The sequence below is a fragment of the Diadema setosum genome, chromosome 13, assembly GCF_964275005.1.
Source record: "Diadema setosum chromosome 13, eeDiaSeto1, whole genome shotgun sequence".
In the NCBI taxonomy this organism is placed as follows: Eukaryota; Metazoa; Echinodermata; class Echinoidea; order Diadematoida; family Diadematidae; genus Diadema; species Diadema setosum.
Genome location: NC_092697.1, coordinates 33,647,562 through 33,674,395, shown reverse-complemented (window position 1 = coordinate 33,674,395; position 26,834 = coordinate 33,647,562). Strand labels below are relative to the sequence as shown.

Sequence of the window (26,834 nt, the reverse complement as noted above, 5' to 3'; positions counted from 1 at the left end):
ACTGTTGCAAAGATATCAGAAAAAAGAAGGAATACGAAAATATGAAATGTTATGATTCGTGCAAACAATACCTGTGATGAATTAAAATGAGTAAAGGAATAAGAGCAGAATAAACGTGTCTGCTAAATTGACTGCAGTAAATGCGAAATTGGATGCCCAAGAATGAATTCGAATGAACGAGCGCAGCGTATACGTGATCACGTGACTATCATGCTAAATTGAATGAACGATATGCGAAAAGGTGCTTGTATTGCGAATTTCAACTGAAAAAGTGCTGATTCGAATGATGTTAAAAGTAATTTGAATGCTCCAAAATTAATTTGAATGAAAAGATTACAAAATTGAAATACCGAACATGCCATCTGGGCTGAATTGTGCCAAATTGAATGCCGCCATTAGGAATTGGACTGACAAAAGTGCGAAATTGGCCGGGAAAACCTGTATTATACATATAATATATTTTCAATATATTCATATTTATATCATAACCTAAAGAGCGTTCATTGGTTGCCTGTAAAGGAGCGTATTAGGCTTAAAATACGTCATCTGGTTTATCATGTCATTGAGGAAACAGCTCCTGATTACTATGTATGTTTGTTTCGTCTATACCAACCTACACGACTCTTCGATCCTACAATTTCTGGTCTCCTGCATATATACCGCTTTCTAAGAAATCTTTGAGGGAAACAAGCTTTTGTTCATGCTGAACCAACGTTGGAATTCACTTCCACTTGATCTGAAAGAAAAAAACAAATCAAGCTACATAAAGCTACATAGCGTCTTTTAGGAGTATTCAACCTAAAATTCTATTTCTCTGACAACGCGTTTTGAAGACAGACATTCATGTCTTCTTCTTCTTCTTCTTCTTCCTCCTCTTCTTCTACTTCTTCTTCTTTTATGGTACATGTATTTTCAGTCTTTTTGCTTTGGTGTAAGGGCTACTGGCGCCTTGAGATTATTAATGAATACGGAAAATGATGCTGTAGCAATTGCATGTACTATTATCATCATCATTATTACTAACATTTATTATTATTACTATTATTATTATTATTATTATTATTATTATTATTATTATTATTATTATTATTATTGTTATCATTGTTATTATAATTATTATTGTTATTGTTATTACAATTATTGTTATAATTATTATCATTCTAGAATTCTACTTGAACTAATATGACCCTTGACCCTCTCCCGCAAAAAACAAAACAAAAAAACAAAACAAAACAAAACAAGACAAAACAAAATAAAAACCAGTAAAGACATCAAACGTTGAATTTCCCATTCAGGTAATAAGTGGCCACTTTCAGGAGTCTTAGCTTTCTTGTTATATCCAAAAACCTCTGCAGAAATTGCAACAGAGCCAGTCAGACCCATTAAAGTAATAAGTGCTTGGCTACTTTCAGGAGTCTTAGCTTTCTATCCAAAAACCTGCTGCAGAAATTGCAACAGAGCCAGTCTGAGGAAAAACTTGAGTTCTAGTGAAGTCTGCAGTAGCTTTGGTCATATCAAACTGTCGTACTCTCATGTGTCATAAATCACCGGACAGGTGGAACTGAAGATATAATGACTTTTGATTTTCAATAGATCATTCATACAATATATTGGCAGCATATTTTATCTCAGCGCTGATATCTGTTTCTTTGGTAAAGTAATACTGTGGCAAATCATAATATCCTTCTCAACACAAAGGTCGCCTTAAGAAACAGAGAATGATGTTATTCTTTTAATACAGTGCACTCCCGTTACAACGAACACGGTTATAACGAAATTTCGTTATGACGAAGAAAATCTTCTGGTCCCAAAATTATCACCATTAAAGTCTATGGTACAAAATTCGCTTATACCGAACACGGTTATAGCGAAATTTCCGTTATAACGAAGTCTTTTCCGAGCGCCAGAGACAAAGAAAAACAAAAGAAATGTGCTCTGTTATAACGAAATGCGATTATTGCTTTCGAAGATACGTAGCGGAACAAGCATTTATAGCGTCTCTGCATGGGTGAACGCTTCACACCACTGTGTGTTCGCTCCATGTGTCACGTACATTTTCTGAGGGGAACTTGCGTTTATTATTGTAATACAGTTATCCCATCACATTTCACATAGCTTTCCAGTGTATGATGAGTATTCAGCAAACAGAATATGATAATATATATACGTGGTTTCCTTGTTTTCGTTATATATTGTATTAGTTCGGTTACAACGAAATTTCGTTATAACGAAAGAAAACTGCCGGTCCCGCGGCATTTCGTTATAACGGGAGTGCACTGTAGTGTACATCGATTTTGTGAAAAAAGAGTCAATTGACGTTATTCTATCATCAGTCAAAAAGCTTCTAAATCATCAGTTTATTCGACCCTATATTATCCTACATTGTATATTATTATCCATATTGTGCCGTCGCATAAGAACAAGTTCCCTCATTCCCTGTCTGACGTTAACGTTAACGCTTGCCGAATTTCGAATAGGGCCTAATGCTTCATAAAGTAACATCGCTCCTTCAGAACATGCATCTCAAAACTAAGACATATGTGCTGGCGATGACTGACAGTTTTCTCCTTGGACAGTGATATCCTTGGGGCTTATACATGAAGCACGTGTTCTTGTCTGTGTTTTCTGCAAACGCAGTCATTCTTGTAGATACAAAATAAATGGAGAGATTGTATCCATTCGATTTGAAGCATCATTGGAGTATATATTAAAGGTAAAAGGTTTCTTTTGATAATAGACTGATTCATTCAATTTTGATTGTTCATGTGTTTCTGCTTTTACAGGTCCCCTCCAGCACCTACACCGAAACCGGGCATGACTAACCCTATGCCTGTAGCTGACAATTGTAAGTGATAAGGAAGATTGGTATGTGCTCCTTTACTTGAACGTGAACATGCTACGTAGCGAATTATATTTCTGCAACAGAATGTATATTGTAGTCATCTCTTTAATCTAGTTTCTTTTTTTTTTACAGAGACCAATAACATAATGTAAACCGCCACATGAATATGTTACGCATGATCGTAGGCAAGGTGGGATGATATTCAAGACATGCATATCGCTTTTGCCTGTCGATGTTGGGAATAATTCAACTCTTACTTGTAAACTTCTTTAAAAGGTGTTTAGCAGTAAATCATTAAAATATTATGTATTAGTTGGTTTGGTCACGTACGTGACGTGTGCTGCATTGTATATGCCATTGTGATGCCAATCTTTCGACCCTTTACAGGTCTTCGTCAGGGCTTGGGACGTGAACATAGCAAAAAGCAACCAGTGTCCAAACACTTCAACAGAACACGGCAATGGCAAGGCAAAAGCAAAAGAAAGCTAAAAGAAAAAGAAAAAAGAAACAGCAACATGACATGGGGTGACAGTCACTACACTCGAACAGCAATGTGACATGCATTGACATGCAATAATAAATACACAAAAGCAACGGTTATACAACTGCAATGACGAAGGCCTGTAAAAGGGTCAAAAGCTTGACATCCTTGAGGGTAATAATGTCCATCGTCAGGGTTCGATAATATAAATATATATATATATATATATATATATATATATATATATATATATATATATATGTGTGTGTGTGTGTGTGTGTGTGACCGTGCATCAAAAAACCAATAAAAAGTTGCACTCCTTGATTTTACGTGAGGACTAAAAAAAAAAGAGTCAAGGTCAACCCAGTCAATCTTGAGTTTTTCATATTTTCTGAAACAGCTATCCTCCTTCAGCGTTATTCTTCAGTTTAGGATCATAACATGAGTAGGCAATTGTGTTTTCAGCAGTTTTTCAGCAACACTTTTTTTGGGGGGGGGATGAGAATGATCAGGGGGCATTTCATGTAGCGTTTTGTCAAGTATTTATTTTGCCAAACTGTTACAAGCTACCAAAATCCTTGCATCTGATTGGCTGGAAGCAAATTCGTCCGACAAAGTTGTTGGACAAAATGCTTCATGAAATGCCCCCAGGTATAGTCTTCGAGGCCCCTACTGGCTTTTCCTTTCTTGAAATCCTTTGCACAATCTTCATTTTCAAGTCTAATAACTTCTTGAAAGATACTGCTATTGTTTTGAAAGTTGGCATTTATCATGGACAGAATGTGTTGATAGAGCATGCTCAATTTCAGCTAAATCTGATAATCCCTTCATTGCTGTTTCTTTAAAAGTGGTTTACATCCTGTGTTTTGTCCCTTTCATCACACAGCTAGCACAGCTTGGTAAAGATTAAGCGCTTGAAAAGACCTTGTACTTCAGTGCCTCTTTTTCTCAGTTCATACTTTCCCAAAGTGTGTGCTTTCTTTTCAGTATTAAGATAGGTTAGTGATGCCCATTTGAATTGATTTATACATCATTTTAAAGCTTAGAGTCTGCTCTTTCAGAATCTGCCCTTAATAAAAGAAAAGATCCATATCTGACGACTTTCTGTTGGTTTTGTGATGCAGGGTTATACACCTGCATATACATACATAGATATATATCTATATATAATATATATATTATATATATATATATATATATCGTCGGGTTTACCACGAACTGTCCTATCTCAATTTTGGGGGAATTTGAGTTTTTTGCATAATTGTTACATATAGACTCTCCTCTTTGTCGTGTTAAAGTTTCTAAGCAAAAAACGCATTTCTTACAAATATAGGGTGGTCTATCTCAAACCCTCTGATGAGAAATGTAACAAACCCTTTACCACGAATCGTTCTATGTCAGATAGGTCACTTTGTGGTAAAACTTGACGCGGTTGCGAATTGCACCCGGCGCCGCGGACGTCCCCGGCCGCCGGCCCGTGCGCAAGAACTTACGTGCAGGCAGTGTACAAATTCGGGCTTTCGTGCGTGTGCGTGCAGAAATCTGACAGGCCTGCTGCTACGTGCTGTATTTGGGGATAACTACGCGCTCCTTGCTGGTGTCGTGTAGTTGTACTGTCATCAAAGATCAGTCATGGACGGCTTTCCTCTCACCGGAAATCAATTCCAAGGATTACAGGTGAATTTCTGTTTTTTATAAGACTACTCTGGGTATAAGGACAAGAATCGTTAGATATTTGTGAAGATAATTCATGAATTCATGAAAAGCTTATAAAATAACAAACAGTAAAATGTTGTGAGTTAGTGCGTCAAGACTAACGTTACAGTAATACAGTGTCACTGTAGTGTAGTGTGCCTTAACTTCTAAGCCAGACCGTTAGTCGCTGTAACGTTAACGTTGTCGATGATGGTTTGGGGTGATTGATATCATCTAACTTGGTTAGGCCTAACGTCAGAAAAAAAAAAAAATCCGAGTTAATTGTTCTTAATATGTCAGAATTGTAAAAAGAGCCCATATTATCTGATTAGTTTAACATTGTTACTCAAGGTTAGTTCGAACGTTACGACGTTAATACTAGCTGTTAGTGTTACAATAGGGTAATACTATGGTAAGTTAACACTATTCATATAGACAGTCTAACTAGTTCTAGTTTCTACACCCTACAGTACTAACGAGCAGTAAACCGTAATAATAGAGGTAGGCTACTGACACTAACATTAAATTAACTGGTCCCAGTTCTATTACTTCTAACGTTACGGGAGTAACAATGTTACTACCGTTAGGCCTAAAAATGTTAACGTTAGAACTTGAAGATCTCAGTTGGACCCTAACTCAGTTGTTAACTTGTGTGTAGAATCTAGCTAACGTCCAGTTAGATAGGCCAAGCCTTTTAGATCTAGGCCTAACCATTACTAACGTTAGTGTAGTGTTTCTAGTAGAACTCAACCTATATCCAGGGCTGCAAACATTGGAAACTAGTTGAGAGTGAGACTCCAGGCCAATGCTGTAATTTAGGAGTCAAAATGAGTGAGATCAATAACAAATGCATGCAAATGAAATAATGTTTTAGAAGTGAGAAAGGACCAAAATGAGTCAGAGTGAATCTCACTCTCAATGAGTGAGAGGTACGTGGCAGCCCTGTATATCACTATTAAACCTTGCTTTAATACGCTAGTGCTGTAACGTTATAAATAGGGACACAGGATCTGACCTGTTAGAGTCTAGAACTAGTAATATAGACCAATTATCTTAGCGTTATTCTAAAAACTAACAGTTAGAGCGTAGATAGACATTCTACTACAAACGTTAGGCCTAATGTTCTACCTTCGTACCGGTACTTCCCTATTATAGTAGGCCTAGGTATTTAAAAAAAAAATCCAGATTGTAGTATATCTATGTGTATTCAACGTTACACATCAAAATTGAATACAACTGTACAGTCTAACGTTAGGGCCTAGCTGCTAAGTGGGATCTACATGAACTAACGTTAATGTTAGACTCGAGCCTATAAAAGTCAACTTGACCAAACTCTGGTCTAGATCTCTCTTCATCTAGACTCAGTGTCTATCAAGACTAGGCCCTACTGGCGCTGCAAAAGGAGGTGCTTCAAATTAAAGTTTAATCTCATTCGTTTTTGTTAGAACCTTATCTGGATTTGGCCTAGCCCTTGGCCTAGATCGATTATGCCTAACATAGATATCAATCTGTTTCTGTTTCGATTTCCCCGTACTCGTAGGACGACTGGACTGCTCCAGACAACGTCACTTAACCGAGTTAGACATAAAAGTTGGAACTCAAGTCTAACAGTTACTGCTGATATAATGATTCTAGAATAGACCCTATCTAGGCGTAGTGTCAAACGTCAGAGTCTATTGAATTATCTGACTGATGTCTGACAAGGCTTTGTTATGTAGCTCTACCTCTACTAGATCTCTATCACTAGTCTGGCAGATCATATGTACAACTAGATAGATGGGTCTCTTTTCTACTTAAAAATTAAATGGGGTTTTCTGCAAAATAGAGTCAAAATGTTATCCCACGGTACTGTAAAACCTGAAGTAGCATGTAGATGGTTTAATCATATTGGGGGTTATCAGTGCGAAATCCGATCTTTTTTTACTTTTTTTTTTCTCTCTTTTTTTTTGGGGGGGGGGGGGGGGCGGCGGAATACTGTATAATGCACCGTTGCATGAATCAGCCTCTACTATGTAAAACAAAATCGTGGTAATTATAGTAAGATGAATAATAATTGTGGTAAGTGGAAAATTAAGGAATCTATTAATAGCAATGCTTGCAAAATTTGGCATGTACCTTTCCTTCAATTTTTTTTCACGTTCCTTTATTTCTGATTTTCTTGTCTTTTGTGTACGTGTTTGGTGGATTAGCATTTAATACATACATAGAAGTCGAATAACCGCTGGTGAAACGTCGGCTTTAATACAGAATCTGCGAACTTTTATTTCTTGAGAATTTATCCCTTAGGATTTGCTGATATACATGACAAAATTATAAAATTAAAAATGCAAGTATTTGAGTTGATATGAATTTTCAATCATATGAATATAAGTATTAGAAAAAAATGACTTGAAGGACAGATCATTAAATGAATGGGTCAATGATGTTGATGTTCAAAATCGTCACAATGTGAGTATTGGCATTAACCTTGAAAAGCTGTTTGTTTTCAGATGACGACCAAAAATCAAGTTCATCACTGGAGATGGCAGAAATGCTGGACCCAGAGGATGACATCCCTTTAGCTGCACTTCAAAGAACTACGAAATCGGGGGCAGATGACAAAAAAGCAGGTATTGTGTATTTTCACCTATTTATAACTTGACACAACACAATTTACACGTTATTTGTTTTTAAAGTAGAGAATAAATAACGCGTATGAGAAAACTATGTAAGGGAAACAAGAGAAAAAAGAAGTTAGGAGAAATAGGGGCAGTGTAGATAATGGACTTACTTGAATGATGTAAATTCAATTATAACAGAGAGTTAGGTTGAAGGAAATAACATTATATGAATGTTTCAATGGCGGTGATGTTCAAAATCTGTCACTACATTAATTGTGAGTATTGATATTGACTCTGGAAGGTTCTTCATTTTCAGATGAACAGCAACAAATCAAGTTCATTGAGTATGAGAAAAAAATTGAATTGAAGGACAGATCATTGAATGAATGGGTCGATGATGTTGATGTTCAAAATCGTCACAATGTGAGTATTGGCATTAACCTTGAAAAACTGTTCGTTTTCAGATGAAGACCAAAAATCAAGTTCAGCATTGGAGATGGCAGAAATGTTGGATCCAGAGGATGACATCCCTTTAGCTGCACTTCAAAGAACTACAGAATCGGGGCAGAGAACAAAAAACAGCAGGTATTTCATATTTTTCACTTACGTATAACTTGACACAACACAATTGTACATTTTATTTCTTTTTAAAGTAGAGAATAAATAACGTGTACATGTATAAGAAAACTATAGTTGTGGAACAAGAGAAAGGAAAAAGTAGGAGAAATAGGGGCGCTGTAGAAAATGGCTTACATGAATAAAGTAAATTCCCCTTTATGACAAAGAGTTAGGTTGAAGGAAAGAACCTGAAATGAATGGATCAATGATGATGATGTTAAAAATCTGTTGATGCATTGATTTAGAGTATTCATATTAGCACTGGGATCGTTCTTCGTTTTCAAATACAGATCAAAAATCAAGTTCAACAAACAACAATGGAGATGGCAGAAATGTTGGATCTAGAGGATGACATCACTTTAGCTGCACTTCAAAGAACTACGGAATCGGGGCAGAGGCGACACAGTGACACTCTCGACGACTAGCTAGTCTAGCCACGGACTGCAGGGTGCTGGAGTGGGGACTGGAAAGGAGGGCCGAAACAGGAGGGGGAGACGAATTCATGGATTTTCTTTCCAAATATTTGAAGATTATTGTCCTCAGACCTAGTCTAGTCTTATTATAAACTGAAAACCACCTGCATTCCTTGGAATTGATCTGCGGTGAAGTGTAAAGCCGTCCATGACTGATCTTTGATAACAGTAGGAGCAGCTACGTAGCGTAGACCGTAGGCCTACCAGATTTCTGCACGAAGTTCGATTCATCCCGAAGATTTTGATGCAGAAGGTATCCAGAGGATGGAAGGGGTAGCCGCTTGTATGTAAATAGAATACGCCCAGGAACTCGGTATAAAGTTGTCAAGAGGAAAAAAAAAAATGTTGCACCACATTGAAAAGACAAACAGGCTAATCCGTACGAGAAAGTTCATTCCGATAAATCTGTTTATCCACCTCATGTCGACGTGTCAATCATGGCTGTCATAAATTCAGCACAGCAAACTGAAGAAATCCGGAAGACGTACCTCGACCTCGAGGACTTGGGAAGGAAAGGCAATGGATCGCTAATCACACGGAAACAAAAGTAAATGACATGGCACTAAGGAAGAAACGCGCTATTCATTATCTTCTTCCTCTAGCGGGCAGTAAGCTAAAAGCGTGCAAAAGCTTATTCCTCAATACCTTAAGAAAAGCAACGTATTTGCGACATGAAGAATTTAGGAGCTTGTTATTGTTCAGCAATTTTGCAGCTACTGTGTAAACCATATGCTTCAGGTTGATACATGAATTTTTAAGGCCAATGGTACAGTGTAATATGGCCTTGTTTATCATGCATTCACACTTAGAGTAAACCATGCAATATCGTTTTTCATTTCAGAGAAAAATAAAGCTTTGCACATTAGTGATTTCTAACGATGCTTCAGTAAGCGCAGTTGCAAAGTGTTTTTCATACATGTATTTTGAAAGCCTAAATATTACAGCCTAGGAGATCAACATGTCTGACTTGTACACCATTATTGACTGCTGAATTATGATCCCTTCGGTGAGGATTTGTAGTTTTTATCTTAAGCTGGAAATGTAAATGTGTTATCACCAGAACATGCACTGCATGCAGTTATTTCATTTCATTGCATTGCAGGACCTCATGGTTTCAATGGTTTGCTGACAGCGTAACCGCAACTTCTGTTCACTAATGTTTAACTAGTATTTCAATGGGATCACATTAAAAGGGGGAAATTGAATATACTGTCGAATTTCGATAATGATAAACCTGTTTCTTGATAAAAAAATAATGACAGTCTTGAAGTGCAACAATTTCATAACATCCTCTTTTGTCAATGCTTTTACACTATCTGTTCATGCCATGTTATGTGATTCTCTACGACAATGCAACTTAAACAGGAATCGAAATACAGTCATTGTTTTAAAGAACATGCAGTTCGTTAGATGTGAATTCTGTTGTAAAAGTTTCCCATTTCATAATCTGCAATTATTTTCTCATTTCACGTTTAATGCATGGTAATTATTTTGTTTGATGACGTTATTGACTAATTACAATAAAATGTGTGAGTCAGTAAACAAATAAAAAAAAGTTGTGCTTCAAATTATGTGTCATTCTCTGTCTCTCTGTACATCTCTCTATGCAAGATTAAAGATGTTTGTATGCGTATTTTGGTTAGGGGGATTTTTCTTTCCCATTTAATATTTTTCGTCGTGCACTTTATGCACTTTGTGCGTTGTGTCTGTATGTGCGTTGGTTGTATGCATGTTTGCTATCTAGATGTTATTGTGTATGTGTGTTTATTTTTGTTTGTGTGTGTATGTATATGTATATAATATATATATATATATATATATATACACAATATATGAAGAGTTTGCAAAAACCAATAAGTCCATTTTTGAAGATTTTGAAGTACGATCTCTGTCATAAAGTACAAAATGATACCTTTAAAATGATACATTGGTCACTACAAATAAAGGTACATTTTTGAAGTTATGGTCAAAAGAAGCAAAAATTTTGTTATTATTTTCTTTATTTTTCTTGACCTTTAATCGCAAATATTTCCATTTGGCAAAAATGGACTTATTTTTTTTTGCAAAAAAATTCTTCATATGTGTGTGTGTGTGTGTGACTAAGCGTGTGAGGGGTGTGTGTGTGTGTGTATGTGTGAAATTAAGTGTGTGTGCGGTTGTGCCCGCATGTGTGTTTATTTATGATTATCCAAGTTTTTGGTTAAGGGTCGTTAAATTTCTGAAGGTTGGTATTCAGTGAAATTTATTACAGAAAATGCTACAAGCATTGCTTAGTTGACTACTACTCGATAAGGACATTTATTATAAAATATGTTTGAAAGGACAAGTTGAGAAGCCTCCCACCCCTTCCTTCAAGATTCCTTTAATACGGTGAAAGAAACAATCGGCATGAACAGTGTAGTTAACGTAGATGAAAAATCATTGCTAACTACGAATTTTCCCTCCAATAGAGGCCTATCACAAACCGTGAGAACCTGGTTGGTATATTGGCCTATTTGATTATATTTGTATTTAAAAAGTGCGAGTCCATATCCTAAGTTATAATGGTCAAGTGGGGCATCAAGATTACAAATAAAAAATGCATCTCTGGTTCCGCCCCATGCATATTATACGGTCCGTGAACATGGAACAGTTCGTGGTAAAGCATCGACACTCGATTCTCCGGTGATTTCGACATAGGTCACATCGTGGTAAAGTTCGAAGACTCGCTACTGCAGTGCGCGCACGATAGGACAGATCGTGCAAAGAATCTTCGCATAAATACGGCTCAATACTGCTTTTCTACGAAACCGTAAACTAACATGTAAGTTTACAAGTTTCTTGCTAGAAACTTTGTCGGCACTGTGACATGTTCTTTGGCACAAACTACCCCTAGGTACTCTTCTCTCTTATGGCCTGCGTTTTATAGATAAGCAATAAGCCATTTCTGGAAAAATAAGGCATAAAGAGAGATACAATGTTTAGAAGCGATTTTCTCAAAACGTCATTATTTGAGATAGGACAGTTCGTGGTAAACCCGTCGATATATATATATATATATATATATACATTGTCTCAACTATATATATATATATATATATATGTAACAAAACTTTTCCGCTATTTCTAGCGTACAGTCTTAAGAATTACGCAAATATTGAGGAATCCCCATACGAAGTACCTGACGAGCAGCCAGCGAAGATCCCCTCCGTCATTTATCGGCCCATTCTTTTGAGTGACTTGGCGAAATACGTAAAAGAGAAGCAACTTTCAGCGGCCGGTCTCAAGGAAGAGTTTAAGGTAGGAGACAAAAGAACCCTTGTATGCTCATTCGATCATTATTCACTTTTCAGACTGTCTTTATATGGCGATTTGTTTAACTGACATGTTTTCCGTTTAATTCCTGCTGTTTTAATCCCTTTCTTAACGCATGTTGATTTTTGTTTTTCCATTATAGTGTTTAGAAGGGGAAAACACTTTTAAACTGAGCTATTCGGGCACAATCATGTATGATCGTGTTTGAAAATAAAAATGTCATGATTTCTGTTATTGTCATGTATTGGGATAATCTATCGAGGTACAGTGCTTGTGGAATAGTACATGTATATCGGACGATAGTCTCCTCATGCTATGATTATGATAACAAAAACTGACAATTATAAACTTTTTCACATTAGATAAAACTGCGATGTTATTGGTTTACAACTCCCCCGTTGTTGAACGGATGTCATTCTACGAGACCGACACCAATGAGTCAAAGAGCCCACGAGTCCGACACCGGCAAATAAGCTCCTTGAGTCCGACACTAGGCAAACAAAACCACGAGACAGACATTACATCACAGTGTGACAGTGTCGGACTCTTGGTCCTTTTGCCTATACAGGGTGGCCCAAAAAGAACGGAACGCCTAAGATCTTTAATTTCAGTAATATCGTTGCAAATATGTCATCATGTTGCATACTTTTAGAAAGGCAATTCTTTTTCCAATAGAATGACACCAAGCTCTTTAATTTCAGTATATGCGTTGCGATTTTAGGCCCATTTTTGTCAACCCTTGCAATTTTCAAAATGTGATCATTTTGCACTCTCAGAGATACAGAAACCAATGAGAATTCGGCTTACCGTAGAACCAGCAGCGTTCGCAATGTGCGGAATGTGGGGCGGACAGTGTTATTGTCGTCGGGTCGTCTCATTCACAATGGTAACGGACAATGAAAGCCACATTCCACACATTGTGAACGTTACTGCTTCTATGGCAAGCCGAATTCTCGCTGATTCCGGTGTCTCTGAGAGTGCAAAATGATCACACTTTGAAAATTGCAAGGGTTGACAAAAATGGTCCTAAAACCATGATGCATTAACCCAAATTAAAGAACTTGGTGTCATTCTTTTGGAAAAAGAATGGCCTTTCCAATAGTTTACAAAATAATGACATATTATATCAATAAGGGTACAAGGGCTTTAAACTTCATAAGAAGGAATTTCCATAACTGCTCCAAAGCAGTTAAAGAACGACTTTATCACACCTTAGTAAGACCCCATCTTGAGTACGCATCCATAGCATGGCACCCCGGCACCGCCAAGAACACCAAATCACTTGAAATGGTACAGAGGCGTGCAGCCCGTTTCATAACCGGAACCTACTCAAGAGAGTCTAGTGTCACTAACATGATGACCACACTCGGCTGGATCCCCCTGGAGGACAGAAGACAACATCTACGCCTCATCAGCTTTTACAAGCTCATCCATGGTGAACTTGACCTAGATCTCCACAAATACGCCTCAAAGAAAGTAACCAGGCTACGGCAGACACACGACAAGCAGTATGACCCCGTATCGACCTTCATCTCCACAAGCCAGCTAGCACACTCATTCTTCCCAGATGTAATTTCCCTGTGGAACAACCTCCCAAAAGAAATAATATTATCCAAGAGCACAGAAGTCTTCAAAACCAAACTAAAAAAGTCAAAGCTCTCATAAAATAAAAGAAACTTGTGCTACCACTCTCGTCAGCCCTGAGTTACCCTTCCTAGCGGAGGTCTTCGGGGATAACAACTACAAGGTACAAGGTACAGCTACAAGGTACAAGGTACAACTACAAGGTACAAGGAACAATATTGCTAAAATTAAAAATCTTAGGTGTTCCGTTCTTTTTGGGCCACCCTGTATAGTGTCGGACTCATGGGCTGTGTAATTCATGGGTGTTGAACTCGTGACGAACACCTGTTGTACGCCATGCTTAAAATCCTTGCAAGCATAACCCATGCCCCTTAGGGCGGACGTCCACTTGGGCGCGGACAAGCCCCGGAAGGGTTGCGGAAGCAAATTTTATCATTTCGGCATCCTGTCCGCGACAGACGCGGAATAACTTTGTGAATCGGCTTGTCCTGGGACATTCCTAGGACTGTCCGCGGACTGACTGCGGACATTCCTAGGAATCACTCCGGAAGAGCGCGAAATACCTCGGAATATGCTAATCGTAGCCGGGCAGCGCGGAAACATCTAGGATTACACCAGGAATGAACGCGGACAATCAGGATGCCTTCCAGACAACATAAGTTAGGCATGCGGACAAACTGCGGACAATACCAGGAAAATGGAAAGGTATAAATTTGGCGCTGACTTTGACTTTTCCTCATCTGACTGCTGGCCGTCATTGATGCTCCTTGTTGTGCTTCCGCAGTAGCTGCTGATATTATATTGATATTATTGGTAAATATTATTTTACAAATGTGACCACCTAAAGTCGAAGAATAGGATAGTCTGCATGTCGGCTGACGACTCATTTCTTTTTTTTTTTTAATATGTCTCATCTGTGAGAACAATCTTTTCTCTGCCTACACTCACATGGATGATATTCGCAAACTTTTTGAACCATATATATATGTATATATATATATATATAGGCCTACACATATAAATATATATATATATATATATATAGATATAGGCCTACACATATAAATATATATATATATATATATAGGCCTATGCATATAAATATAATATATATACATACCCTTTTTTTAGACCTGTGCTTTATCCATCGTGAAGTATATACATGTTTTGTCTGATACTTCTGCAGAGCATGCCAAAACGATCCTAATCATTGAATTTGTTTTTCTTTCTCTCATTTTTACCCTTGTGCATCTCTAACTCTCTCTTATTTTCATCACTTGTGAACATTTTGCATATGATTCAAGTCCGAGAAGTTTTTTTTTTTTTTTTTTTTTTCATGCTGAGAGCTTACTAGCCTATTGTCAATGAAGTGTAAAAATGGGGAAATATTTTTAACCTACTTTAATTTACCTTTTTTAGGGGGGAAGGGGTTCGGCTGTGCTGTCAAATTGGACAATCGAGTTTATTTGCAACTACAACAAAAAAAGAAGATAAAATTATTAGGTAATAACAACTACAAAAATCATTAGGGTAAAGAATATTTCTGAAATGATTTGTGATGCTTAGAGTGTACTTAATATACACTCAGCAAAAAAAAAAAAAACAAAGAAAGAAAGAAATTAAACACTTTTTCGAGTTCATAATTTATTGCTTTTCTCTCATTTCACTTGAATTTTGATTTGACAGAAAATTCTTCATTTTCCTCCATTATCTTTAGTTTTTATTGTTATTTTGGGCTTCAAAGATATTACATTGTAATGAGACCAAAGGTATATTTTTGTAATTGAATTCATGCTTTTTATTGTGATGAATTTGTCTTTTGTTTTAATATATTGTATCATTAGAGAGCATTTACGTATGAATAACAACTTGTTCATGTTTATATAATACATTAACATTTAGCCAAAAATTTTATGCTTTTTTTTTCTGAGTGTATTTCCACCTACTTTTGTGATTTTTTCAGCTGGGCTGTCACATGGGACAACCTAGTTTGTTTGGAAATAAAATAAGAAAATAACATAAAGGAAAATGTACCATAGTAAGTAATGGGAACCATGAAAGTCACTCAGATGAAAGATAATTTCTGAAAAGATCAAATCAACATAAACTTACTAGGGGGTTAGGGGGCTGATTTCACTTCTTTCTGGTTGCTATTGGCACAGTCTCTACTACCTTCTTCTTTGCCTTCTGGGACCGGGAACACCTTAGATTTACTTGTTCTTCATCACTAGACGAAAGGTGTGCCTGTGATGGGGATATTTGCATGGGGGCCTCGCCTCCCTTCTTGCTCTTTATGCGTTTCATTGGCATGACGCGAAAGTGTCGACACTTTCGTGTCTGGATTACAAAATTTCCGCATCGGTTCCGGACACTTGCATATATAGATCCGCATCGGCTCCGCGTTGTCCTAAAACATTCCTGGTGTCTTCCGCCTTCATTCGCGAAGCTTCCCCACACCGCGGGATTCTTTCCGGAGCGTGTGCGGAAGGAGCGGAATGGTTCCGGACAAGCGGGACATCCTCAGGACATCGTCAGGACAAGTTGCCGAAGGTGTTAGGAAGTTCATTTCCGCGTCCAAATTTTGGTCCCGATCAAAATTTGGACGCGGAAATTTTTCTCTCTCCCGAAGGTGCGGAAACGCCCGGACATGTTCAGGACGGTGAGGGGACACGTTCAGGAACGTGCGGACAGGTTGCCGAAGGAGTGCGGAATACCAAATTTGCATTCCGGGTCTTGTCCGGGTCTTGTCCGCGCCCTAGTGGACGCCTGGTCTTTTAAGATCAACCTGTCCGCACGTTCCTGAACGTGTCCGCTCACTGTCCTAAACGTGTCCGGGCCTTCGGGAGAGAGAAAAAATTTCCGCGTTCAAATTTTGATCGAGACCAAAATTTGGACGCGGAAATGAACTTCCTGACACCTTCTGCGACTTGTCCTGACGATATCCTGAGGATGTCCCGCCTGCCCGGAACCCTTCCGCTCCTTCCGCACACGCTCCGGAAAGAATCCCAGGGAGTGGGGAAGCTTCGCGAATGAAAGCGGAAGACACCAGGAATGTTTAAGGACAGTGCGGAACCGATGCGGATCTATAAATGCAAGTGTCCTGAACCGATGCGGAAATTTTGTGATCCAGACACGAAAATGTCGACACTTTCCGTGAGCGTCATGCCAATGAAACGCAAAATGAGTAAGAAGGGAGGCGAGGCCCCCATGCAAATATCCCCATCACAGGCACACCTTTCGTCTAGTGATTAAGAACAGGTAAATCTGAGGAATTTCCGCTCCCAGAAGGCAAAGAAGAAGGTAGTAGAGACTGTGCCAAAAGCAACCAGAAAGAAGTGAAATCAGCCTCCTAACTTCCTAGTAAGTTTATGTTGATTTGATCTTTTCAGAAATAATTTTTCATCTGAGTGACTTTCCTGGTTCCTATTACTTACTATAGTACATTTTCCTTTATGTTGTTTTCGTATTCTATTTGCAAACAAACTAGGTTGTCCCCTGTGACAGCCCAGCTGAAAAATCACAAAAGTAGGTGTAAGTACACTCAGAAAAAAAAAGTATATAATTTTTGGCTATTAAATGTTAATGTATTATATATAAACATGAATTAGTTGTTACTCATACGTAAATGCTTTCTAATGATACAACATATTAGAACAAAAGACAAATTCATCACACTAAAAAGCATGAATTCAATTGCAAAGATATATCTGTGGTCTCATTATTATTATATCTTTGAAGCCCAAAATAACAATGAAAGCTAAGTATAGTGGAGGAAAACGAAGAATTTTCTGTCAATTCAAAATTCAAGTGAAATGAGAGAACAAGCAATAAATTATGAACTCGAAATAGTGTTGAATTTCTGTCTTTCTTTTGTTTGCTTTTTTTTTTTTGCCGAGTGTATATATTTAAGTACACATTAAGCATCACAAATCATTTCAGAAATATTCTTTACCTCAATGATTTTCGTAGTTGTTATTACCTATAATTTTATCTTCTCTTTTTGTTTTAGTTGCAAATAAACTCGATTGTCAAATTTGACAGCCCAGCTGAACCCCCCCCCCCTCCAAAAAAAAGGAAATAAAAGTAGGTTAAAAATATTTCCCCATTTTTACACTTCATTGACAATAGGCTAGTAAGCTCTAAGCATGGAAAAAAAAAAAAACTTCTCGGACTTTAATCATCGCAAAATGTTCAAAAGTGATCAAAATAAGAGAGAGTTAGAGATGCACAAGGGTAAAAATGAGAGAAAGAAAAACAAATTTAATGACTAGGATCATTTTGGCATGCTCTGCAGAAGTATCAGACAAAACATGTATATACTTCACGATGGATAAAGCACAGGTCTAAAAAAAAAAAGAATAAAGATTATATGTGACACGCTACAACAAAAGGATCCTAAAGTCGCTGACGGGTGAGCCGAGAAAATCGAGTTTGAAATCAGATCACCAAAATCTGTCAAAACGTTCGGATTTCTGTTTTTAGCATAATTTTGTAGTCTAATGTATCTTCCGCGGACAGTCCTAGGAATGTCCCAGGACAAGCCGATTCCCAAAAGTATTCCGCGTCTGTCGCGGACAGGATGCCGAAATGACAAAAGTTGCTTCCGCAACCCTTCCGGGGCTTGTCCGCTCCCAAGTGGACGTCCGCCCTATAACAGAATAAAAAAAAGAACACACACAAAAAAAACTACAATTGCTCTGTTGCAACAAAGGTCTCCAAATCACGAAAACATAATATGCCTGCTTTGCTTTACTTGATCGTTTAACCTGTGTAGAGTCAATAGGGAATGGAATATGATAAACATGTATATTGTATTACAGATACTGTTTTCAAACTATATTTTCTTTGGATTCATTTTAGTTAATGTCATTTGTGTATACAAAATAAATCTTCTACATCATAAAAAGATGAAATAAATTACATCGAAAGCAAACCAATACATAAGAAATGAACAAAATACATCACCGCAAGGACATCATACAAACAATAGAAGCGCACACACAAATATTCTTAATTATGCTATGTTGACCTTAGTGGAGCTTGTTTCAGTTTTTTTTTTTCTTTTTCTTGTCATTCAAGTTTGCTTTGGATCGTTTATGACGGAATCCGCAATAAAAAAGTGTTAAAACATTACATTTGCCTACAAAATGTGCACTTAATAGTGGTATGTATATTCATTAATTACTAATTTGCATAGGTGTATTACATGCACTGAAATTCAAACATGAAATAACACAGTTTGACAATAAACATAATCTTAATCTTACACAATCTTACATAATTATAATAACCTCGAATAGGAATTTCTACACTATAATGGACTCCTTAACATAAAAACATAAAGCTGTTTCAAATTGATCATATTGATAAAACACATTCAAATGTTGAAAAAGTGTTTGTATCTGTCAGTAGTTGTCGAGGTGTTTAGTTTGGTGTCTTTGTTGTCGTTGTCGTTCATGCACGTCAGGGTCTCTACAACGAAATCCCCGAAGAATGCGCAGCCTTTCTTCCACAGAACAAAAAGAAGAATCGCTACAAGAACATAGTCACATGTAAGTCAATTTCATTTTGCCTGTACAATAGAATTATGTTTATTTGACACATGATAAAGAGAATATAAGCCTATGGTGTTGTTATGACCACTTTGTCTACAATAACATAACGACGACGCTCATTGTAATCAACTTCAAATTAAACATTCATTTAAATAATTTGATAATACTGAAAGAACAATGACACGTAGTCCTCTGACAACCAAACTCACCTTCTTGTTTCAACAAGTATTAACAAGTCTACCCATGAAAGAGAACATTTGCGTCAAAGCCAACTTTGAACTTTTTTTTTCTTTTTGATTCAATTTTCTGTTTTTTAAAAGTCGATGAGCACCGCGTAAAACTCAAGACAGAGTCGAACCAATCAGGAGCAGATTACATCAACGCTACGTTCCTCGATGTAAGTATATCGACTTTTAATTTCTCTCTTTAAAAAAATGTACTTCTCCCACAGGAAGCATTAAAAAAAAGGATTTTTCATCTTGCCGTTGAGAGATGAAATATTGAATCCTGTGGCATTACTCACAGATGTACTTCACATATGCGATTAAGCTGATGCCAGACATGTCCCTGTAGGACCAAACCCGGAAAGGCATCATACAGCATTTTGTCTTGTTATGTCTTGTTGATTGCCCAGTAAGATGAGAAGAAAAGTATGTTTTCTTTTTAAATTTTTGTATGTTATTCAAAATATGGTTGGTTATCATTACAATGATGCTAGTCTTCTTATAACGCGTGAAAACGATATCTCGAAGAGTTGTCTGGATTAAACAGTGAAAGTATCCAGCCTAATTCAGACCAAAGGTTTAATTACAGATATCACATCACTATTTTCATTGTATCTTTGTTTTCTTTGCAGGGACACCGGAAAAAGAAGGCCTACATTGCAACACAAGGTCATTTATCCTATTGACAAAATTGTTAATTGACTTTCAGGAGTGCATACATAATAATTATGTTAAACTGAACGAATGATCCTGCTACATAAAATATGTGCTTTTGGAGTGCTAACACGCACTCTTAAAGCATCCGCGAGTCAGAACTGACCCGGAACTGGATCCGTTGGGGTCACACACCGTTCCGGGTCAGAAATGACAAGGAATGGGGTCAGATATGACCCATTCAGAGTCATGAATTGGGTCAGGGTGACCCCATTCGGGGTCTTCATGACCAAATTCCAAGTCATTTCTGACCCGAAACGGTGTATTATACCCCAACGGACCCATGCAGTTCCGGGTCAGTTCTGACTCGGGATTTTTTTAGAGTGTGAACATGCATGAACAGAGAGGGAGAGAGAGAGAGAGAGACACACACACCCACACACTCATGACAATATAAATATAATTGATTGATTGATTGATTTATCGATTGATTAATTTATTGATTGATAGTTTGATTGATTGATTGATTAAATTGAGCGATAAAATCGACGTGAAATACTGAAACTGCACAGGTCTTACATTCGTGGACAGTTCCAGTACATTTATTTTCATATCATCATTCACTTTACATTGATGTAATTAGTCAGGCACAGGCGCAGAAAACTGCGCCTCCCACCAGGCGCAGTTTTCTGCTTTTTTGGGGTTATCCGCCCGAGCGACAAGCAAGTGTGCCCGCTACAATCATTTCTCGTAGTTTCTGCGAACAGTCGGTTCCATTGGTACCGTCTGTGTACCAGGCGCTTGTTACTGCTTTTCTACATCTCTCTCCCTTCCCCCTATGCCTCCCCAACCCTCCCAGCCTGTTCCACTGATGTGCAGTGCACTCCTGTATGCGAGACAGTCAGTGACAAGTGTTAAACGTCCTTAGAACAAACACGATAGTTTGTATACTACATTGTATCACCATGTCTACCGAAATACGGCATGTATCAGGCACATCACAGAGCCACCCGCTCTCACAAACAAACGCCATCGTCATGCACAGAATACAGATGTAGCTCTTCACACACTGACCATATTTAGCTCATTGATACATCAAGAAATAGGCTAGTAAGAATGGTAGGATTAATTGTGATTACCTTGCTGGTTCTGCCTCAATCGCAGAATCATCTGCAAATAACTCTGATAACTCTGGTATATACAATTATGGGCTCTCTGGTATAACTCTGTCTCTCTGGAATCTCATCTAAAACTGCAGTGTATGAGCCTTTCATACCCATCGCATAGTCCCTGCCTCTGTGCTTTGCCCATGGTCAGGGAGGTATATGCCCCACAGAGATGAGGCTGGCACTTTCACAAAACGTTCCTTGTTTTAAACTGCTGCTCTAAGTTTACAGAACAGCGATAAGATCCCAACCTGCCAGGGAGAGTACCAGGCAGAAGAGAGAGAGGAGGAAAGAGATGCTGTGCTGGGGGAGAGAAAGGGAAAGAGTTTCCCTACCAGTTGTTAAAGATAACATTTCTGTTATACACTATTCAACGCCTGTTGCGAGAGGCTAAAAAAGAAAGCAAACCGTTGGTCATTCAAAAAACATTGACCTAATTATGTATTCCGACCAGAATTACGCCAGATGTCATGGTTTTTTCTCCCTAGAAAAGGATTATTATGCAAGATTAGGCATTTGGCTTACTACAGATGAAAAATCAGAAAAGTGTCAGGGTTCAAATTTTCCTACAAAATTAATATCGATTTGGTGTCTTCATCACCAAAATTTTCTCCATGCCTTTTACACTACGAGCATCGCGTTGCATGATGGGTATTGTCATTATAATATTCATGATAGCAGAATTCAGCGCTTTTCGACAGGCGCAGTTTTCTGCGCCTGGGTCTGACTGATTACATGCCTACATACTAAAGGCCGTGTCACACCAGCCTTGCGTGCGACTTGCAAAGAACAATTTTGACTACCCGGAGGTCCCCGTAGATATCCGCACATGACAGTACTTAGCATGTATCTCAAAAGTAGTCGCCTGGAGGTGCGCACGCATATTTTTTTACCCGCAACCGTGTTTAGGCCCTGACACACCTTTCCGGGCAAGCTACTCGGGCTTGTTACGTGTAGGGATTTTCTAGCATACCGGACATTCCTGAGGGCGGAAAAGGATTTGTGCGAGTCAGCGCATGTGTCTTACTTGCTGGACGCGTTATGCTTGCGAGTATACTGTGTGACCTCTGTACCAGTCGCGTGGGGGCTGACAACTTAGTGAAGGAATTCCTCTAATGGAATGGCTGAAATCTCACAGAAGTTCATTATCTTGGCTGCATACGGGACTGCGAAGTACCTGCGTGGGAATTGCCTGGGAAGTACTGCCGCTAAGGGTCTCCTACTGGCGTTCTGCGTGGACCTCTACGGGCATTCCCGCGACTCACCCGGAAAAAGTTTTGGTCATGCTCAAAACTTGGCTGCGGTTAAATCGGACTTGCGTGAGCACCTCCGGGCAACTACGCGCTAGATACTGTCAGGTGCGGAGAGCTCCGAGGAGTAAATTTGTTTCTCCGCAAGTCAAGCCGCAGAAGTTCCCCCGTACGGTATGACAAGGCATGAATGAAAATTGCTGAAAATCTTCTACGTGCTGGAAACTACCTCCTCGCCACAAGCCCGCGTAATGGTGTGACACGGACTTAAACAAAACAAAAGAAAGCACGCAAGCACCCAAAATCTAATATACAATGGGTCATGACTAGAAAGTTTGTCACCATTATTTTTATTATACGTAAACGACTACGCTCAATAGCATGTAAAATACGAAGGAACCGAAACACTTTTACTTTTGGTAATTCTGTTTGGATTACTCTCATTAAGTATGCAAAATAAATTACTCTTATGGTTAATTCACTTAGAACAGATTTGATAATACAAGACATTTTTGGAGTTCATTTTTGGTGTTATATATATATGAAGAGTTTGTTTGCAAAAACCGATAAGTCCATTTTTGAAGATTTGTAAGTACGGTATCTGTCATAAAGTACAAAATAATACCTTCTAAATGATATATTGGTCACTACATATTAAGGTACATTTTTGAAGTTATGGTCAAGAGAAGGAAAAAAAATTCTTATTATTCTCTTTATTTTTCTTGACCTTTAATGGCAAATATCTCCATTTGACAAATATGGACTTATCGGTTTTTGCAAACAAACTCTTCATATATATATATATATGTGACCCTGCGCTTCAAAACAAACAAAAAGTCGCCATATATGAATTTTTAGTTAAAACCATAATCTGAAAGAGCAGACTTTAAGCTTTAAAATGATGTATAATTCAAATCAAATGGACTCTCCTAACCTATCTAAATATTGGAAAGAAAACACAAACTCAGGAAAAGTGTGAACTGAGAAAAGAGACTCTGAAGTACAGTGTCTATTCAAGCGCTTAATCTTTACCAAACCGTGCTGGCTGTGCGATGAATGGGACAAAAAACAGGAAGTAAACTACCAGAGTAACAACACTGAAGGGATTATCAGATTAAACTGAAATTAAGCATGCCTCATTAACACATTCTGTCCATAATTAATGCCAACTTTCAAAGCAGTAGCACTATTCTTTCAAAAGTAATTAGAGTTGAAAGTGAAGAGTGTGGACAAGGTTTTGAGAAATGAAAAAGGGATTCTTAAGACACACCTAATCACACTATTCTACCAAAAATGTTCGAGATAAACTGCTAAAAAACCACAGTTTCCTGCCCGTTTTATGATACCAAATTTTAGCATAATGTAAAAGAAGACCCGCTCTTTCAGAAAGTATGAAAAAGTCAAGTTCGGCTAGGTTGACCCATTTCACTTATTTTCAGTCCTCACGCAAAATCAGTGTGTGCGACTTTTTGTTCGTTTTGAGGTGCACGGTCATATATATATGTATATATATATATATATATATATATATATATATTATTCTTGTTTTGTTTTGTTCATTGTTGACAAGGAAAAATAACTTATGCTATTATTTTTGAGGCAATATTGGTATTTGAGAAGTATGAAATAAATTGAAATTGAATTCAAGTAAAAGTTGTGGGCTGGCGAAAAGGAATAACTTCATCGTAATCCAGAGAAAATAATAATTATTAAAAAACTATACAATTAAAGCATTATCTACATCATCATCGAATTCCATGTTTTGTGAGCTAAAATACAAAAATTTTCGGCTCGCTTGCTGCGCTCGCTCGCCAAAATTTACATATGAAAAAAGATAAGAACAATACGTGATGATAACGGGACATACACAAATTTCAGCTCAGCACTAATTTAGAGTATTTTTTAAAGTGCTCAGTTTTTTGGTATAAATCGTTATCTATAAGGTCATCACTATATCTTGATTAGAATTGTAAGATTTGGTAAGCAAAAAATGACAAGAATTCCATGCTTTGTAAGCTGAAATACAAAGATTTTCGGCTCGCTCGCCAAAATCTATCAAAATTCATTACATTTAAATCAACCTCAAAAGATCCCTTTTAAGTGCTTGAAGAATCATCATGTGGACTTTGTTTAAAGTCCCTACCGGCATGGGGTTGGGGTTGAACACTCTTTCAGAAATTAGGGGCGCAATTTTCGTGCTTGCCCCGGGCGCCGTTTTCCCTAGATACGCCACTGGCTGCACATGATCAGATATTATTGGGTACTAACTCTAACAATAGATAGTACAGACGGAATATTACATGTATAAGAAAACATGATTGTAGTCTATCAACGTGGATGATGTATCAGTACACGGGTAGGTTTTCTTGTTTAACGATTTAAGGTATTTTGATCAGATCAAATCTAAAAAAAAAAAAAAATACTTATCAATGGGGATTGTTGTTGCAGTAAAGCAAATTCAAGTTAAAGTTCCCGAAGATATTCTTTCGATTTAGGAAAGGAGCTAACAATAAAAACGAATCATATCGTTTTGATATCAGGGCCAAACACAACGTCCTTGAACGACTTCTGGCTGATGATCTACGAGCAGAATGTGGGGGCCATCGTCATGCTGACCAATCTTGTCGAAGACGGCAAGGTAGAAAGCCTTCTCACACTGTATTCCCTCATTATTATTTATCAAGGTGTGCAACAATAATGGAGCTAATAACAGCCACAGACTGGCAAACAAATTACCTAAAATGTTTTAGAACAAAACTGAGAAGCGTTTTGTCACCGAAAACCGATTTTGCTCTCGTGCCTACCGAGCAATGGCGTAGGTTAACCGTTAACTTCAGTTTTACACTGGCCAGAGTCGGGAAGAGCTTGATAGAGAGACAAAATAAATGCATAGTATGAACATGTTTTTTTTTTTTTTTTCCCCACCATACTGTACGAATAGTATGAGTCATGAAGTTGAAGTGATTCACAGATGGAATCATTTATGTTTCCTTTTAACTTTTTTTTTGTTTTGTTTTGTTTTGTGTGTGTGTGTGTGTGTGTGTGTGTGTGTGTGCGTATGTGTGTGTGATATGCTGTGTTCTCTATAGGTGAAGTGTCTCCAGTACTGGCCAGAGAAGAACAAAACAGAGCACTACGGCGATTTCTCTGTGAGAAATAAATGGGAAGAGAGGCAAGCAGGTTTCGTCCATCGTCGACTAGAATTGCAATTGGTACGTCATTAACACGTCCGTTCGATTATGAAAAGACCTTTTCTTTCATAATCTGCAGTTTGCAGCATCATTGCCCCACACTCTGTGCATTAGCTAATAATTAATGTTTGACAATTACCTTACTTTGCTTTTCCTTAAAGAGGTATCAGAATTATTATGTTGACAGAATAGACTCGGCAAGAATAATACAAAAACTGAAATACGACTGCGAAAAAAAAAAATCAATAATAGGAGGTGTCTTAAGCCAAAATTGAGTGTTTGAGCCTGGATATTTTTTTTCCTCAGTGTCAACATTTGTGTTCCATCCGTAGTTGTGAAGTACAATTCTTCACAGATTCGCATAGTCTAGTCATGGCTGATTTCAACATAAACTGTGTGAATGTGATGTGGAGTTTCACAGTTGGAATGGCTAAGGCCTGGGCCTAGACATAATGGGAAGGCTTTTGTTTGGCTTCCGAGATTCCTCAACTATCAAATAGTTTGTGATTCTCGATTCAGGTTGATGTCCCTGAATGAACATTAACCTTTGATGAACATTAATATTCATGATGAAGATGAACATTAGGTGTCTTGTCTCAAACACAAAACAAAACAAAACAAAACAAAACAAAAACAAATGAAAGTGTTGCTTATTGATAACTCGACACCACCGGATCAGAGGCATTAGGGTACTTACACATAACATATTTTTTATTATATATGTGACCGTGCACCTCAAAACGAACATAAAGTCGCACACACTGATTTTGCGTGAGGACTGAAAATAAGTGAAATGGGTCAACCTAGCCGAACTTGTCTGTTTCATATTTTCTGAAAGAGCGGGTCTTCTTCTACATTATGCTAAAATTTGGTATCATAAAACGGGCAGGAAAGTGTGTTTTTTTTTTAGCAGTTTATCTCGAACATTTTTGGTAGAATAGTGTGATTAGATGTGTCTTTAGAATCCCTTTTTCATTTCTGAAAAAAAAAACTTGACAACACTCTTCACTTTCAACTCTAATAACTTTTGAAAAGATAATGCTACTGCTTTGAAAGTTGGCATTAATTATGGACAGAATAGGTTAGTGAGGCATGCTTAATTTCAGTTTAATCTGATAATCCCTTCATTGTTGTTACTCTGGTGGTTTACTTCCTGTTTTTTGTCCCATTCATCGCACAGCCAGCATGGTTTGGTAAAGATTAAGCG

At 37.7% G+C, this 26,834-nt stretch overlaps 1 protein-coding gene and 1 long non-coding RNA gene across 2 annotated transcripts in view; both read left to right on the top strand.

Annotated features, from left to right (window-relative positions):
• The window catches only part of LOC140236607 (uncharacterized), a 135,524-nt gene that overhangs the window by 89,685 nt on the left and 19,005 nt on the right, over positions 1–26,834 (top strand). Inside the window, 7 exon segments of the mRNA XM_072316530.1 lie at positions 2,784–2,845; positions 11,819–11,988; positions 19,055–19,139; positions 19,463–19,539; positions 19,999–20,035; positions 24,977–25,074; positions 25,526–25,648. Of these exon segments, the coding sequence (XP_072172631.1) occupies positions 2,784–2,845; positions 11,819–11,988; positions 19,055–19,139; positions 19,463–19,539; positions 19,999–20,035; positions 24,977–25,074; positions 25,526–25,648 (652 nt within the window).
• Positions 4,930–10,271, top strand: LOC140236874 (uncharacterized). The gene is made up of 4 exons (XR_011901803.1): positions 4,930–5,000; positions 7,508–7,627; positions 8,083–8,203; positions 8,527–10,271. It is a non-coding gene; the product is annotated as an uncharacterized lncRNA (long non-coding RNA).